Here is a 17000-nt window from a genome sequence, read left to right as displayed (position 1 = left end):
TTTCAAATCCGAACTCCCCCCATCTTAGCGGTAACGCTCGACCACAGCTTATAAGCTCAGCTTGCCCACCTGTCCGGCAATCACGACGATCCATTAGGATTCCGGGATACAATAAAAAAAGTAATAAAAAAAAACAGTTTTATTTAAGTCTTATCTACATTTGACAATAATCATTTCAATAGCATAGACACCGTACAACTTTAACTTATTAGAACACTAAATCTTAACTACAGTTAATAACTGGTTTTTAATAAATATAACGAGAACATATTAAGTATTTATTTATATGTTTTTTACCCAAATATATGCCGTAACATTAACACTGGAATTAGCACTACGGTAATTTTATGAAATGTTAAAATTAGATATACAATTATGAGTGCTTATCTAATATTTAAAACGTTCTACAATTTATATTAGTGGTATGTTTATTTTTCAATTTAATTCAACGTTAACTAAAAAGTAAATAAGTAGATATGGTACAGATGAGGTGAAGTACATGATAAATCATAAGAAAATGAGAGACAGTCAGTCGGTACAATGATAAGATGAGATAACAAGAAGCAGGTATAGATTTAAAGTGACTATAGTTTGACAACGATAACGCATACTAAACAATCATAAACTATATATTTATAAAGAAAAGAAAAATGTAACACTATTATAGAAATCTATGAAGAAAAAAGTATATCTATAGGGTAGTAGACAGGGTATGAAAATTAAAAATCTAATTTGTCCGTCAGATAATTAAAATATTAGATACGTATTTATTTATCGTCGTTACGTCACGCTGCCCTATAAAATGTAGTAAATCGTGACGTCAAACGACATTTCAAATCAACGTATCGTTGAAAGTATTTAATTTTGTAAGAAAAGAAAAAAAAACGTGTCTAATGTTTTAAAAAATCTACCAGACGGACATTAAAATTAAATAAGATACTACCCTATTTATGCAGTGAACTTCAATGAATGAATGAGTGAAGGAAAATGAGAGCCAATACATAGAAAATTTTCAGTCATAGGTTGGCCTAAATTCGACAATATTTTTTTTATAATTCAGTCAATAAAAGGTCACTACAATATCACAAAAAGAATATGAATAATAATAAGGTATAAGTATCCGTAGTATATTTTATATCTAAGTGGTTTTGCTGTATTGAAAATAACACGTAATAAATAATTGAAAAATAATAATATTCACTTAAATATAATAATTTTGATATGTACCTATTATAATATTAAGATCTATTTGAATGAGATACATAGATAGTAAAATACAAAGAAAAAACAATACTTATCTATTAGAAAAATATGATATTATAAAATTTTGGCGGAACATCGACATATTTTTTCATTGAATTTTGAGATATACATATATTTCATCAGATAAAATAGATTATAACATAGTTTTTCAAGCAAGTTACACACTAAACATAATATTACTTTACTTATATTGCCTAAATAAAAATTTGGTATTTAGCGAAAAAAGTCATAGGTTACAAAGAAAAAAATAAAGGAACATTTTAAAACATTTAACTGAGTATTCTTCAATTCCCATCGGGATTCGGGATTCGAAATTTTTTCATAAGTATTTTTTATAAGTAACTGAGAAAATAGCCTTCTAACCACTTTTTCTTCCAATTATTTACCTATTCGTCTATTAATCCATATCATACGGTCCATGTGGTTTCCCCTTCCTCCTGTCCAGCAGGTTGTCCATCTCGCTGTATCAGGTTTTCGCTGACAAAAGGCAATAACTCAGCTTTCGTGTGATATACGATTATCATCTTTAACGTTTTTTCATATAATATATTTCAGGAATAAAATCGTATGTCAGTATATCACACACAAGGCTATACTGGTCGAAAGATAAAGAACAAGGTAAAGAAGTGGTTTAAGATCATAGTCCCAAGTAGATAAGATAAAGGCTTGATATTGTGACTATTATTTTGAGTCAAAGAAACAGCCTAAAAATACTTATTAGCTAAAATATAAAAGAAAGATTAGGTACAGCAATTGATCGCCCAAGCTTAACCATTTGTGACCTTTCATTGTGAGTGAAGCATAAATTTTGATATAAATTTTAAAACGATACCAACAAAACCACTTAGACTGAAGCAATTTTCTATCAAACAGTGAAATAATTACGTCTCCTCAATATGAGGGTTTTCGGAGAAGAGCTGGTGGTCGTTGTAGGTCCTCAGGTATTTCTTGGTGGTCAGGTACAGCATCAGACCCCACTTCATCATCATGAACGACCAGACGAGTCGGATCAGGATGCTCGACTTGATTGGCAGCACATCTGTAACAAAAATTTCGTTAGCTAATGATGAAGATTTAGGATAAAATTATAGGACGCTAATATATTACAACGTTTGTTTGTTTATTTGTTTGGATGTTCGTCCGTCAATCACGCTGAAACTACTGAACGGATTTTGATGAAATTTGGTACACAAACAGAGTTTGAGCAGATTTGGGTGATAGGACTTATTATCCCACGGGAATGAAGCGAAGCCGCTGGCAGAAGCTAGTTGATATATAATTCTTTATCGGCTTATTTCGTGTTTATTAAACTTAAACTTCAAACAAAATAAGGATCTAAATTAATTCAATGATAGACGGGTTCCATTCCTGGATCCCTGTCATATTCTTGGTAAGGCCTCTAATTAAATGACTGCATTTTACTGATATTTTTTATATAATTACGATTTTACGCGAATTCAATAAGTATTCTATTATACTTCCATACTATGTATTCTTTATTTTACTCTAGTAAAAGTAATGACCTATGTAAATAATACAATAGGGCCTTCGATCAACTATACAAAGATATAGTCAGTATATGTGTGTATAGTTGATCGAATAATAGGGCTGATATTTAAGTTGGGTCTCGGGGCGGCGCGACTGAGGTTCGGGGACACTCGAGGACAATCGCTCAGGCATGGAACTGCGATATTTTATTAGGTAAACGAAGCAATGTATGTAACATATCAATCGCAGTTTGTAACATTGAAATAACTTTTCACTACATGCATATGAATACACATACGCTACATACATCAAAATAAAAAATAAATGTGTCTGTTCTGGTTGATCTCTGAAATGGGTGGACTGATTTTGATGGGACTTTTATTGTCAGGTAGCTGATGTACTAAGAGTAATAAGGTTTTTATCTTATATAAGAAATATTTTATTTTAGAATAATAAACAAAATCCCAAATTCTGTAGAAGTCATTATTCTAGGCGGATGAAGAAGCGAGTCGCGAGTAACTATATTATAAGTAGGTACCGAGATAAGTATGTATATTGTACCTGTTTTTGCGACACATTTAATACCAACATTAGTCATGTGTGCTAGTGAACTTAATCAGAGTTATGCGTCATTGTATCCATATCATCATTGTATACAAAATAACATATTTGCAAAATGTAATAATATAATGTTTTATCATTTTGTTTGTCTGGTAATTTAAGAATGTAATTATGCAGAAAACTGATTATTTAAAAATCACAGCAGCACTGAAGGTTAAAATATTGTCATAGAATATTATGTATAAGTGAATTAACAATAAAAACCTTTAATAATTACTATTTATTTATAAAAAAGAATAGAAAATAACTCATTGGACTAATTAGACCATACACTAAAATATCAACATATTTGATAAATTCATATATTGAATGTTAAAATCAAAATATAGAGAAATAATTAGTTAGTCAGTTATTTATGTGTGAACAGTGATAAGGCAGTGAGTTGGAAATGTTCACTTTATCTAGAAACACATTTCACAACAATTACACACATTATTGCAATGTTAATTAACTTGATTTGATTACTAATTTAAATTATTATTTTAATTACCACTATTTTGATACAGTTGTTTTAGGTATTTTAGTGAAACTGATTCTTTTATTTTACAATGACTTAAATTAAGATGTAGTAATTTCCTGTACATATAATAAAATATAGAAGCAAGCACTTTTTAAAAGGATGGATGGGGACAAAACACAACTGAGAAAATGGTGCATTTTATCAAATTGTTTTTTTTATACTAGGTGGGTGGATGTATGGCCTCTATCTCGCCTTGTGCTAAGTGATGATGTGTAGTAGTTATAGTGCAGTAACTTATTCTCTCAGGCTTTGAAGACACCCAGGTTGTACCCATCAGGAATTAATATTAAATCAAAGTTTTAATGTTTTACTGTTTTCCTGTTTAACTAAATTTACTTACCAGCTTTGTAATATATTTCCAAGAAAAGGTAGAACATTGTCAGTGCTAGTCCGGAGACAAAACCGACTATGCCAAAGTCACCGATGTACTGCAATGCTTTCCTGGAGAAGTTTACATGCAGCGACTCCTTGAGGTAGTGGCAATGCAGCATCAGAGCCAATGATGCATGAGTACCTAACGAAATAAGACAGTAATATAAGAACATAGACAATAAGAAAAGTAGTTGAAAGATTTCAAACTGAATATTGGAAAAAAAGGAGGTTTTACTACTTTCTTATAAGAATTTTAGTTTATCCAATTTAAAATTAAGGAAATTGGTATTTTATTTTGTTCCTAGTTAACAGTAGAAGATCTACAAGGAAATAATATTAATATATTTGAGGAAAATTATACAAAAAATCTGGTATTGATTAATTTTTAAAATAAATCTGGTAATGATTACTTTAAAAAGTTTCCTCAAGTTATAGCGACGGATTTACAAATTAAATGAACAATCAAAGGAACGATCCGAGGTCATCAAGCTTTCCCTTTATTGTTCTTGGAGTTGCAGACACGAAGAGAACAAATCAATACCCACAAATAGATCATTTTCTTAGGAGTATTTTTTTTTTCGTGGATACTAAAGCGATAGTTTCTTGTGCACATGCCAAGTTGAATTTCACTTCACTTACCAGATAATAGTGCCCACATTCCGGCTTCAATGTTTGCATAAACAAGGCAAAAACATATAAATGCAGACAAGCCTAAAACGGCTCCTATAGCACTTATTGCTATATGAATCTTAACTCGCAGCATCGTAATCACAATTTGATCGACTTCAAACAACAAATAATAACTTCTTTTGTCGAAATGAAAACAAAGAGATCGCGATTTTCGTTACATTTATTTACGAACACAGCTGTAAATCTGTAAAACTGCTTGTCAAATCAATCGGTGACAGTTTTGAAAAAAACATGATAGTGATGTACGTGAAAGGCATATTTTAATCGAAATCAATCGAATTGATAAAGTTGACTGGCGACTCGAAGTTCTATTTTTTTACGCATTTTAGTTATTAAGTATTTTCCTATGTGCGATAAAACTGTAAATTCGTCTAATAATATGCTAAATAAGGCGGAAATACTGAAATGGTTGTCCCAAAACCAATTATTAATGAGTGAATCATTCTGCTAGTAACAGTCAATAGTAAATCGACTAAAATCTAGAACGGCTAGTTGTGTCAATTTGAGATTTTGACACTTTGATGAAGACAGCTGCATTCCAAACTGCAGTAATGGCATTTGTAGCATTTTATTATGCTGTCTTTGTCACTAGCACGATAAAATCATGTACCTGTCTCACTCATTTAATATCAATAAAATCTATTGTTGTTGTTTGGGCCGATATAAAAACCGGAAGAAAATAATATTTGTTGAATATGAATTGATTTCCTTGATTAAAAATTTGTTGGGGTAGGGTTTAGGGTAGTTTATTGTAGGCCTAACTGCTGCATCCATAGTACTAAAGTATTTTAGTCATTTTCACATAATAATTAGGGCCTAAATATGAGTCGTGTAAGTCAAGCTCAGATGAAGAAATTACTGGATCTCCTGAGTGAAAATGGTGTATTGGTCGACGGCAGAGTGATGTACACTAAAACTAATAAGCAAAACTTTTGGAAGCGTATCGCTGTACAGCTGAACGCGGTTGAGGGGGGAGTTTATAAGAACACCTGGAAATGGGCTAAAGTAAGGTCTATTTACTTTATTATTTCGTATGGTTCTAAAGAATTTTAATTATAATAATTAGAATAAAATACATTTACTTCGATGGCTTATTTTAGATCAATAGTTGGTATGACTAATTAAAATTCAAACTAAAAATTTATTTTCATAAATTAACTAGCTACCCCCGCACCGTTTCACCCGCCTCCTCATTAAATGTATCATCCAATACAATAATTTTTGTATTTCATTTCAAACCGGTAGTTCCAAACCTAAGCATGTTCAACCAAATACTTCTGCTTATTAAATAATACTGAATTAAATAGTATAAATAATAATGTAGCACATTAACATTACAGATGTGGGCGGACTGGAAAAACAAAACAAAGAAGAAGGCAAATATATTGTTGAATAGAAAGAAATATCGCACAGACCAAACAACACCTACTCTAACTAATTTAGAGCTCAGACTCCTAAAGATGATCAACTTCCCCATTGAAGATAAGAATGATGCTATCGCTTTAGAAATGGTAGGTAATAAATAATGTTTTGTTTCTATATTGAGACTAATTAGAAAAAAATAAAATACATAATGTCTTGTGTAAGAAATGAACACAGTACAAGCTCAATTTCATAGGAAAATTAAATATGATGAAAATAATTTGTCATTCACATTTCATTAGCAGGCCCTTTACTGTGTTGTCTGCTTACAAAAGAACCAAATTATAGCTTTAAAATTATTGTTAATTTACAGGTTGTAAGCAAAGAAGGTTCAGAGCCAACGGAAGAATTTCAAGCAGAGTTCTTAAAACAAAACTATGGTGACGGAGACATACTTCAGGATAAATCTGATATCGAGGATGATGTTGATGATGAGAAGACATTGGAATGCTTTAGTGGAGTAGAAAGTAAATTCTGTGATGTCGGTGATATTTTAGATGGTAATTATTAAATGTCCCATGATGTGTTACTAATCAATTGCTACAAATATTGTAGCCTATAAACCTTTTTTTTTTTTAAAGGAAACCTCTTATGTTTTCTCTACCACCTCTATTTAAGTCAATAAACCTGAGACCTAAATCAGAAATATACTTTGCTGAAAATCGCATCAGTTGGTTCAGCCAAACGCGACATAATCGCGCACATACATACCGCCTTTTTTTAAGTCGGTTAAAAAAGTCTATTGTAGAGCCTAGTCTGTATAAAGAGATTTAAAATACATTTTCTTTTGCTGAAATCTACATACTGGCAGTTGAAAAACTAATATCTACCTTGAATGTATTACCTGATAACATTTATAATATATTTTTGTAGATGATAAATTAGGAGATGAAGATCCAGATGAAGATTCATCAGATTTTGAAGAAAAGATGAAATATCAAGGTAACAATTGCATATCCAGTTTTCAACAGATACAAATACAATAGGGTAGATTACTTTAAAATATTTAGACAATTTTTTTTTCTTACGGAAACAAATACTTTCGAAGATATATCGATTTGTAATGTAAAGTGACGTCACTTCTAGGTACTTTTTATACGTAGCAATGACGTATTTGTACCTGCCCTACTCTTAAACTTTGATTTATTTTATCTAACTATATTGTTATCACATATGACAAATTAAAAAAATGTGTCTAATAGTGTTTCATTACCAAACTAACGGACTAAATACATTTTTAATTTCCATACCCTTCCTCATCTGTAGTATTTTATAAGGAGCTTATTGCCAAATATAAAGGTCTTTCAAATAATGTTCCATATAATAATCTTAATAAAACTGTTGTTCTTTGCTTACAGAAAAGAAATTCAAAAGGAGAAAGATGTCATTAGAAGAATATAAAGTAAGAACATCATTAAAAATAGAGAAGGATAGAGTCCAACAGAAAGGTGAGGAGTTAAGACTGAGGGCGCTGGAACTGAAGCTAAAAGGAGAAGAATTAAGACTGAAAGAAATTGAAATGAATAAAATCAACTATTTGACTAGTATTGAGGAAGAGAAGTTGAAATGTTTTCAAGAAATATGCTCATGTTTGAAAGAGTAAGTTCTCATCTATACTAATATTATATTCTATACTAATATTATAAAGCTGAAGAGTTTATTTGTTTGTTTGAAAGCGCTAATCTCCGGAACTACTGGTCCGATTTGGATAATTCTTTTTGTGTTGGATAGTCCATTTATCGAGGAAGGCTATTATAGGCTATACAACATCACGCTATGACCAATAGGAGCCGAGCAGAGCGGGTGAAACCGCGCGGAAGTAGCTAGTTAAAGATATATTTATGAATATGTTGATATGAGAACCTCGCGAAGGTCGTATAAGATAATAGTGCACATTTATAATAAGAAATATAGTTTGTGTAAATAGTTAATGATTGAAATACTAACATAATGTAATTGTTTTTTTTTTTAGGTTTGTAGAAAGAACAAGAAGTGGAACATTTCGGTATCACAACGCCCTGTGAAACAGTGCAAAAGGCTTTGTAGTACAAAAAGACTAGTGTATTGCAATTGAAAATTATATTTTCGTGGTAATGAAAACATATGTTATTCATAGGTATTACTCTTTTAACAGAAAACAATCTTTTTACTTATTATGTATAACAGAATAGAAATAAACCTTTTTTTAAATATAATTTTAACCATAAGTAATAATAACATTAATCTAGTCTTATCACACTAATAACTTACATATTTGTATCTTTTTATTCAAATAGAGCAGTGGTTTCCAACCTTTTTCTATATCCTTATTATGAGTTTGCTATATGTTTAAAGTAATTGAAACGAGACCGCGTTCGGCGCTCTGATTGGCCAGTTCGAATACACCAACCAAACAGAGCGAATCCGAAGGTACTCTCGTTTCACCAATCACTATTATTTTTTGCATGTGGTCCCACATTCTGATTTTGTCATTCACTTATAAAAATAGTGACTTGGATTTTTGACAGTTGTTCCTCTCAGTTGTCTCTTTTGATATTAGTTAAATTTGAGCAGCTGTAAACATGGTATTTATTGGACATAGGTGTAGCTTGGTGTATTATTTTCTGGACTACTAGTTGGGAACCACTGTACATGAGAATCAAATAAAGTGCTACGCAAGCATCAACTATGATGAATATCACAAAATTGTAAACACTTTGTCATATAACATAGCACCAACATAGTTTGACATTCAATAATAATTATGTACCTACTGAAATAATGTAAATAAAGTTTAGAATCCTTTTTCTGAAATATGTTAGACATAAGAGAAATAAAATCGTAACATTCTTCTTAGAAGAAATAGACAACAAAACAAAATACACTTCTTATTAACTATAAGTTCACTATGTACAGATAGATTTTCAACTTTAACTAATTGTAAAAAGGTCGAAAATCTATTAAAAGAATTGACAAATTGGAGTAGATTTAAGTGGCAGCTGTACATAGTACAATTCAATATAATATTAAGACTTTAAATCTATTTTTTTAAACTTTAAAAACAAAATAATGATATGGTCCTCTTGGTCCGGTTTCATATCAAATTATAATACTCCTAACTCATTGACTATAATCACATAACATTTGCCATCATTAACTTTTATAGACTTAATAATTATAAAACTAGAGGGTAAGGCTAAAACACTGAGATACCTAAGGGTATGAAACGTAAAGGACCATGCTCAGCCACACAAGTGAAGACTTCATTCATTCTTACGTGTTGCAGAATGTTTGCAACACTCGACATATCATATATTATTATTATAAGTAACATCCCTTCAAAGCTTGTGGTTGTGTCTACGAAGTTTTTGGTGTGACGTTACAATGCAGTGTTGTAGCCTCGCCCTAACTTGCACAAACTCCCATAACAAAACAATTGGACAACAGTATTAAAAAATAGATTTAGATCAATTTAGTAGTAAAAGTCTCATACTTTTAGCAGTTTAAGGTAATTTGGTCTTAATTTGCTTAATGTGACAGCATCTAGTTCTGATATCCTGTGTATACGGAGATGGCTCTTCATATTTCCTCTCTGGGCATACCCTCGTCCACAGATAGGACATTTGAACGGAGTCTCTCCTGTATGCAACCTCATGTGTTCTTTTAAATAGTCTTCATGGTAAAAACTAGTATTGCAGACACTACATTCAGCTGGTCTTTGCCCTGTAATCAAGTGCATTTTACATTAACCGAGTTTACAAAAATATGTAAGGTCCTAAAATAAGTTATAATTTACTATATTATTTATACCTAAAAAGAGAAATAAAAAATAGTGAGACATTATTGTGTATTTTAATATTTTTTTTATATACATAGTATTCTAGTGAGTTTCTGTTACCAAAAATGTTTAGTGAAAACTGGAAATTGGGTTAATAATCAATGTTGTTGCCTATCACATGATACCATAAATATCTATTAATTTTAGCACACCTTTGCTTTAAACAATATAAGGTATTTTAGTAAAGGAAAATATATAAGTCATAAAGGAAGAATAGATAGCTCACCCGTATGAACAGATCTCTCATGAATAATAGTAGACTTTGCACACTTGTAGGTTTTATCACAGAATTTGCATGAATAAATCTTTTTACGTTTTACCTTTTCATGCACATTTCTATTGTGACTAGTTAGATCTCCTTTAAATGCAAAAGCTTGTCCACATGCAGCACATATAAATTCTCTATTAGTTTCATGCTTCCTTTTCATATGTTTATGTAAATAATAGTCCGAGGCACAAATCTTTGGACACTTCGGGCATTTCATGGGATTCTTAAAATGCACAGTTTTCTTATGATTAGAAAGTCTGTCGTTATTTTTAAACACATCTCCACAGAGGTCACATAGTTTGTCTGTGGTAGGTTTCTGGGCGTTTGGTAATTTGATTTTAGTCTGTGGCCTTGGCTTTGGTTGTTTTGATTCTCTGGTGACTTTACTGAATTTTGAAGACCCAGATTTCATACTATAATGAAATAAAAGTACATAATATTAATAATTAAGTATGAAGTTGGTCAAGTGGTCACAAGTGCGACTGCCGGACAAGAGTTTTTAGGCTTGATCCCTGTTTTGTGCAAAATATTACTGGGCTTTTTTCAGTTTTTCGAAATTTTCTCAGTAGTAGCACGGGAATTGTGTCCAGTATATGGTTATAGGCTCACTGCCTATTATATGGGACTTATAACATAAATGGTGAAAAGTGTGTTCATTGTATAGCAGCATTACATGCCGTAATGTGCACCTCTGTCTATGTGCACCTTTATCAGGGATAAAAAGTGTGATGTTGCATTAAAATAATATGAATTATTTCAAAGTATTACCACCATTTATCTCCATTCCATAAAAAGTTGCCCTCTAATATAGAAGAAGCGATCTTGTTTGTTTTGGCTTGAGAATTTATTTTCCGAGCTTTTGGTTCTGTCTTTATAGGTTTCTTTTTTAAAGATTTCTTTTTGATTGGTTCCTTTTTAATAGTATCTGGTAATTTTAATGGTAATAAATCCTCGTAATCATCAAAACCATCATCATAATGGTCTTCAGACTCAGCCTTAATGTTCTTTAAATCTATTTCTACTTCAGTCAAATGGTCTTGATTAGATCTAATTAAATCTTCCTTCAAAACAGTTAGGATACCATTTTCTAATATTTTGCAAGACTCTTTAAATTTATTTATAAAATCACATAAAGTATCTAGCGTATTATTGCACATAGTACATATATGACGTGGTAATCCTTCGACGTCTTCTATCTGAAAATCATTAATGTTGTGTTTAGCAATAACATCATTTAGAGATTCATATCAACATCAGTCTTATACCAACTTTTCCATGTTGTATACATAAAGATAGTTTTGAGAGTATGTTTCCTCCATTTTCTAATTTTTCAAATATTGGGTGTATAGCTCCGTCCTGTAGACATATTCGACACAAACTTGTTGAACTTAAGTCGACCATTGTAATGAGTTTCTAATAAGAATTCCGAAGTACTTAACAATGGTCTATCAATATATTTGTTTGCACAACCCTATCAATGTTCATTTTAAATGAAAATTTTACATATTTGTTTGTCGTTTATTTATTAATTAATAGGGAGAGCTGGCTTAGCAATTCAAATAACAATGTGATGACAAACTAGAGCAGGACTTTGACATTTAATAAAATGACACTTGACAGATGTCAAAACCCGACTATAGTGATTTTTTCATTTCGTGTGAACAATGCTTTATAATGGGTAGAAAATAAAACATTTAAAAATAAAAGGTGTTAATAAAGAATTTGGCTGAATATTAAATTACCGAAAATATCTTTGAAAATATTTAAATAAGATTTCATTATCTAAAATTTACTAAAAAATTGTCATTACCATTGAGCGAGATCACAAGACCATTCATAGACAACATTTTATCACTTGTCTTCTGTCATCAGGTGATCTAGGTTTGGGAGTAAAAATCCTGGAAAAGGGATAAAACGCCAAATATTTATCTAAATCAATATGTCTGGAAAAGATAGGCTAGCGATTTTCCCTTCTCGGGGGTAAGTATTGTGAAAAGTAATTTTGTGTGCTTAATTTACGAATGTGTTAATAAATTTGCGTTCCAATAGTGCTTGAATCACAATGTAATTTATCCTGGTTTTAGTGCTCAGATGTTGATAAAGGCTCGTCTGGCTGGAGCACAGAAAGGCCATGGTCTCCTGAAGAAGAAGGCTGACGCCCTCCAAGTGAGGTTCCGTATGATTCTGAGCAAAATTATCGAGGTGAGTGTCTATGTTTTCTTGTTACTTTCACAAATGAGTGTTACAATTATTATTATGTCTATCTTATTAGGTCCGTATCTTAATTATTGTAATTAAAATAAAATTACAGTTTAATGGAATAGAGAAAAACTTAATGCTCACATGATTTTGTATGATTCTGTCAAATGTTTTCTCTGTGCTATTGTGAGATTCCAATAAGAATAAGAAAATGGTTTATGACGTGTATAAGACTTATATAAAATTATCTAATTTGTGTTCTATCTGGATTTCAGACAAAAACCCTTATGGGTGAGGTGATGAAAGAGGCTGCATTCTCTTTGGCCGAAGCCAAGTTCACTACTGGAGATTTCAACCAGGTTGTGCTGCAGAATGTCACTAAGGCTCAAATCAAGATCCGCTCAAAGAAAGACAATGTTGCTGGTGGGTACTCCATTCATAGTTTTTAATTTGGAATTCAGCCAGTACAGGATCAATACATGACCTCCTTTGTCAATTGACCTAAATAAAAACTTATTTGCCCAGGTTTCAACTGAGTGGCTATGAATTTCATGAAGAATTTAACAATAGTGATCAGCTGATTGTTGTTACATATTTTCTTTTATTATAAATGATGGAAGATTTATGATTGCAAGTTAATTATTTATTGTTATCTTAGATTGTTTTTGTAATATTATGGTTAATTAATTGTAATTCTTATTAGAATCAGTTCAGTTATTTAATTTCTTCATTTATTTTTTTTCATAACTTTAGAAATGTTTTCATATTAGTTACTTACCTTACATTAGATTGATTGATTAATGTTATATTAGTTCTTGAATAATCTTGATACTGGAAACTTGGTACTGGAAACTAATTAGACCGTAAAAGGCCAGATATTTTTTACTTAACTTATATTAAAATTAGGTACATACCTAATTTGGTCATAGCTAGTCAATTTATAAATTCACTGAGGATACTTTCTTAACATAAACATCTTGATTTTTACTCATGAAGTAATTCATAGTTAGAAGAAGTAATGTGAAATTGATTGATCCATCCATATTTACAGGTGTGACCCTCCCGATCTTCGAGTCATACACTGATGGTACTGACACATATGAACTGGCTGGTCTGGCCCGAGGTGGTCAACAGCTGACCAAGCTGAAGAAGAACTTCCAAAGTGCTGTGAAACTGCTGGTCGAGTTGGCCTCGCTACAGACTTCTTTCGTGACCCTCGATGAGGTCATCAAGATCACCAACAGACGTGTCAATGCTATTGAGCATGGTGAGCATAATTTTCACATGGAAAATACAATCGCACTAGGATATTTTGAGTTAGTTTAGAAACAAATCCTATATACACATTAGAGTCAGACCCAAAGTAAGAATTTGTTATTACATCATGTCATAAAGCCGCCAGCTTGAAGTGGAATTGGGCTGGTCACATCTGCCGCATGTCGGACAAACGGTGGGCAAAACTCACTACTGAGTGGAGCCCGCTCAAAGTCCGCAGACGTCGCGGCAGGCCCAAAAGGAGAGGGCGGGACGAACTCAACAGCTATGACAAGGATTGGCCGCAGAAAGGCTTTAAACAGAGAGGAGTGGAAGGAGGGTAGGGAGGTCTTTGCCCTGCAGTGGGACAATCATGGCTGAAATCAATCAATGAATCAATCATGTTATATAATTTAGGAATTGTATAAGGTTTGCCTTTACAGTGTTGGCGACGAATTGGTTGCCAAACCATTGCATCAAATACTATCCCTTTCACATATTCCTGAAAGCATGTCGAAAGTATTGTTGTTTGTTCCTTTTTCACACCTAAATGGCTGAATAGATTTGGATAAAACTTACCACACTGATACATAGTTTGCCAATAACTTATAGGCACTTGCCAGGATATTATTTCAAATTATAGAAGCTAGTACAATATATTATTTAGGCATTTAGCACATAAGAAAACGAATAATCAGGAATACTTGTGTAGGGAATTTGTAAAGGGTATGATTAACATTTGTCAATATTTGTATAAATTAACTGATAAAAAGAAATGGATTTGTAACTGTAATTATATCTGATAAGATATCATATTAATATTATAAATACGAAAGGTTGTATGCTTTTGGATCTTTGATTTTTACTCCTTCATGTCAAAACAACTAAAGGGATTGATATGAAATTCGGAACAAGGTTAGATTCTGGTCTGGAATAACACAGACTACCTTTTATTCCACGAGAACGCGGGAGAAACCGCTGGCAGAAGTTTTTATAATTGATAAGGTTTCAAATGAAGCATCATAAACATTAAAAGGCAACACACCTGTGACCAGTCTGATGTTGTTGGATGTCCTTGGGTGGCACTAATCGCTTACTATCAGGTGACCGTGTGTTCATTTGGCCCCATTTCCACAAAAAATAAACTAATAGTTTTATAATTTTACCAGTATTAAAAGCTGAATTACATAAGTAAATCCGTCAACATAAATGAAAAGGAAATGAATACTATACAAGCCTCTAAGTTCTTAACCTAATATTAATGTAATATTGCAGTAATCATTCCCCGACTGGAGCGTACCCTCGCTTACATCATCTCCGAGCTGGATGAGTTGGAACGTGAGGAGTTCTACCGGCTGAAGAAGATCCAGGACAAGAAGAAGATCATCAAGGAGAAGGCGGAAGCGGTAAGTTGAAGATATCTTCTACTTTGGCGGATTACGTTGGATTTCATTTACAATTTCGCTTCAAGCTTCCTTGTGCGAACTGCTAGGGAGTGGAACTCCTTGCCGGAGTCTGTGTTTCCTGATGGGTATAACCTGGGTGTCTTCAAGGCCCGAGTTAATAGGTTGCTTATGGGCAGACGTGCTCCACCGTAGGCCGCATCATCACTTACCATCAGGTGAGATAGCGGCCAAACGTCGACCCATTAAATGTAAAAAAAAAAAATTAAATGCAACACCCACTTTTCGCTAGTTCTAAGTTTCATTTGACAGGGGGTGAGCTTATTGCTGCACATCGGTTATTATTCCAGACTGCATTCTATAACTATGATTTTTATATTATCGAGTCTCAATAACTGACTAAAGGTAAGCGTCCACAGGCCCGCATCTTGCGCATAGCATGCATTGTACGCAGTTCGTATGATGTATTCGGTAATTGGATGCGGTCCGTATGATGCAGATCAGTCTGTCTGTTGACGCAGTTGTATAAGTTTCTATACAAGACAAACTAAAATCCGTTGCGTGTGATGCGTACGATGCGTGCCTATGGACAGTGCCGGCGTAGAGCCACTGACACCCCGGGCGAAAATATTGTGGCGCCCACTTGAGGGAAGCAATATCAAGTGTTAGTAGTAGTTTTTCATTTTATTGGCGCCCCCCAGACTTTGTCGCCCTGGGCCATCGGCCCATGTCGCCCCCCCCTAACGCCGGCACTGCCTATGGATGCTTACCTTAATAAGGCGTTTATTCACAGAAGTAGTAATATTAATATTATTTATCTCCAGCGTAAACAAGCAGCACTGCTTGCCGGCCAGGACTTGGCCGACGCTGCCAACTTGCTGGACGAAGGCGACGAGGACCTGCTGTTCTAGGCGCCGCGCCGATATTGTAGACACTCATTTATCTAGCCAGTTGTTAGTAGCGTGCAGTCAAGTCAAACCCAACGTTGGTAACCAACCACCAACATCCGAACACAAACATTTGAGCCAATGTCCCATCAGGATTTTTAAGTGTCCATTCGGACCTTCTCCCTATAAAAGGTTTTCCAAACTTGACTGCATGAATTATAAAATGATATTACAGTGTTCATTACCTACCTATGTTGTAAATACAGTATTGTTGTATCACTGTTAAATATGTACTATGTGCTGTTATCTACTATCACTCCGTATTGCGGTTCAAAACAGCTGTTTACTATTAATAATTATTAAGATTGGCTGTTTGCTTAGGTGTTGTCGTATGTAAGCATTCCACCACATTTTGATTTTGTTTTTATTTTTCAAAGCTTTTTTTAAACGCTGTATGTAGCATAAAATCAGTATAAGTACACCTATTAAGTATTTATGGTTTTGAATTGTTGTTTGGTATCTTAACTAATATTTTAAGTAAGCAATCAATCATGTAAATACAAGTTTGTGAAGCGAAATATATTATTATTATTGAACTGTCTTGTTTTAATTACTATTAGATTTTATTGAAGTTGCTGAAAAAGAACGTAATTACATCATTAAATAAATACAATCGCTATTGTAAAGAACAAAAAGCTTTAAACAGAGAGGAGTGGAAGGAGGGTAGGGAGAACTTTGCCCTGCAGTGGGACGATCATGGCTGAAATCATCAAACCAATCAATCATTGTAAAGCCT

The 17000-nt window shown here is 32.9% G+C and overlaps 4 protein-coding genes across 5 annotated transcripts; 2 read left to right on the top strand and 2 right to left on the bottom strand.

Moving 5' to 3' along the window:
- Window positions 1-124: 124 nt before the first annotated feature.
- On the bottom strand, window positions 125-5173 carry LOC118267525 (heme transporter hrg1-B-like). Its single transcript, XM_035581571.2, has 3 exons — window positions 4904-5173; window positions 4233-4406; window positions 125-2302 (listed from the first exon to the last, which is right to left on the bottom strand). Exons 1-3 carry the CDS (start codon window positions 5025-5027, stop codon window positions 2145-2147), a joined length of 456 nt encoding a protein of 151 aa, XP_035437464.1. The 5' UTR covers window positions 5028-5173; the 3' UTR covers window positions 125-2144.
- A 392-nt stretch (window positions 5174-5565) lies between these two features.
- On the top strand, window positions 5566-8488 carry LOC118267512 (uncharacterized). The gene is made up of 6 exons (XM_035581552.2): window positions 5566-5959; window positions 6295-6465; window positions 6690-6876; window positions 7250-7318; window positions 7735-7975; window positions 8349-8488. The coding sequence occupies exons 1-6, from the start codon at window positions 5777-5779 to the stop codon at window positions 8398-8400; spliced, it is 903 nt and encodes a 300-aa protein (XP_035437445.2). The 5' UTR covers window positions 5566-5776; the 3' UTR covers window positions 8401-8488.
- On the bottom strand, window positions 8439-12028 carry LOC118267513 (zinc finger protein 383). Of its 2 annotated transcripts, none has more exons than XM_035581554.2 (4): window positions 11731-12028; window positions 11233-11657; window positions 10420-10874; window positions 8439-10078 (listed from the first exon to the last, which is right to left on the bottom strand). In XM_035581554.2, the coding sequence occupies exons 1-4, from the start codon at window positions 11860-11862 to the stop codon at window positions 9843-9845; spliced, it is 1248 nt and encodes a 415-aa protein (XP_035437447.2). In that variant the 5' UTR covers window positions 11863-12028; the 3' UTR covers window positions 8439-9842. The 2 variants fall into 2 exon arrangements, with proteins under 2 accessions (XP_035437447.2, XP_035437446.2); XM_035581553.2 differs by having other exon boundaries at window positions 11230-11657; window positions 11731-12022.
- Window positions 12029-12273: 245 nt separating this feature from the next.
- Window positions 12274-16800, top strand: LOC118267514 (V-type proton ATPase subunit D). Its single transcript, XM_035581555.2, has 6 exons — window positions 12274-12441; window positions 12546-12663; window positions 12936-13083; window positions 13712-13927; window positions 15190-15320; window positions 16142-16800. The coding sequence occupies exons 1-6, from the start codon at window positions 12401-12403 to the stop codon at window positions 16226-16228; spliced, it is 741 nt and encodes a 246-aa protein (XP_035437448.1). The 5' UTR covers window positions 12274-12400; the 3' UTR covers window positions 16229-16800.
- The last annotated feature ends 200 nt before the right edge of the window (window positions 16801-17000 follow it).

The sequence above is a fragment of the Spodoptera frugiperda genome, chromosome 6, assembly GCF_023101765.2.
Source record: "Spodoptera frugiperda isolate SF20-4 chromosome 6, AGI-APGP_CSIRO_Sfru_2.0, whole genome shotgun sequence".
In the NCBI taxonomy this organism is placed as follows: Eukaryota; Metazoa; Arthropoda; class Insecta; order Lepidoptera; family Noctuidae; genus Spodoptera; species Spodoptera frugiperda.
The sequence above is the reverse complement of the archived record's forward strand: the minus strand, read 5'-3'. Positions and strand labels throughout refer to the sequence as shown.

What these genes read in the sequence shown, in the direction of transcription:
- LOC118267525 (XM_035581571.2), bottom strand. Translation starts at nt 5,027, where the DNA reads ATGCTGCGAGTTAAGATTCATATAGCAATAAGTGCTATAGGAGCCGTT. An exon ending in AATGTGGGCACTATTATCTG is followed by an intron (nt 4,407 to 4,903) that starts GTAAGTGAAGTG and finishes TTATTTCGTTAG; the next exon opens with GTACTCATGCATCATTGGCT. An exon ending in GGAAATATATTACAAAGCTG is followed by an intron (nt 2,303 to 4,232) that starts GTAAGTAAATTT and finishes TTTTTGTTACAG; the next exon opens with ATGTGCTGCCAATCAAGTCG.
- LOC118267512 (XM_035581552.2), top strand. Translation starts at nt 5,777, where the DNA reads ATGAGTCGTGTAAGTCAAGCTCAGATGAAGAAATTACTGGATCTCCTG. An exon ending in AGAAAAGATGAAATATCAAG is followed by an intron (nt 7,319 to 7,734) that starts GTAACAATTGCA and finishes CTTTGCTTACAG; the next exon opens with AAAAGAAATTCAAAAGGAGA. An exon ending in ATATGCTCATGTTTGAAAGA is followed by an intron (nt 7,976 to 8,348) that starts GTAAGTTCTCAT and finishes TTTTTTTTTTAG; the next exon opens with GTTTGTAGAAAGAACAAGAA.
- LOC118267513 (XM_035581553.2), bottom strand. Translation starts at nt 11,862, where the DNA reads ATGGTCGACTTAAGTTCAACAAGTTTGTGTCGAATATGTCTACAGGAC. An exon ending in TATGTATACAACATGGAAAA is followed by an intron (nt 11,658 to 11,730) that starts GTTGGTATAAGA and finishes AATGATTTTCAG; the next exon opens with ATAGAAGACGTCGAAGGATT. An exon ending in TGGAATGGAGATAAATGGTG is followed by an intron (nt 10,875 to 11,229) that starts GTAATACTTTGA and finishes ATTTCATTATAG; the next exon opens with TATGAAATCTGGGTCTTCAA.
- LOC118267514 (XM_035581555.2), top strand. Translation starts at nt 12,401, where the DNA reads ATGTCTGGAAAAGATAGGCTAGCGATTTTCCCTTCTCGGGG. An exon ending in GCGATTTTCCCTTCTCGGGG is followed by an intron (nt 12,442 to 12,545) that starts GTAAGTATTGTG and finishes TCCTGGTTTTAG; the next exon opens with TGCTCAGATGTTGATAAAGG. An exon ending in AAAGAAAGACAATGTTGCTG is followed by an intron (nt 13,084 to 13,711) that starts GTGGGTACTCCA and finishes CCATATTTACAG; the next exon opens with GTGTGACCCTCCCGATCTTC.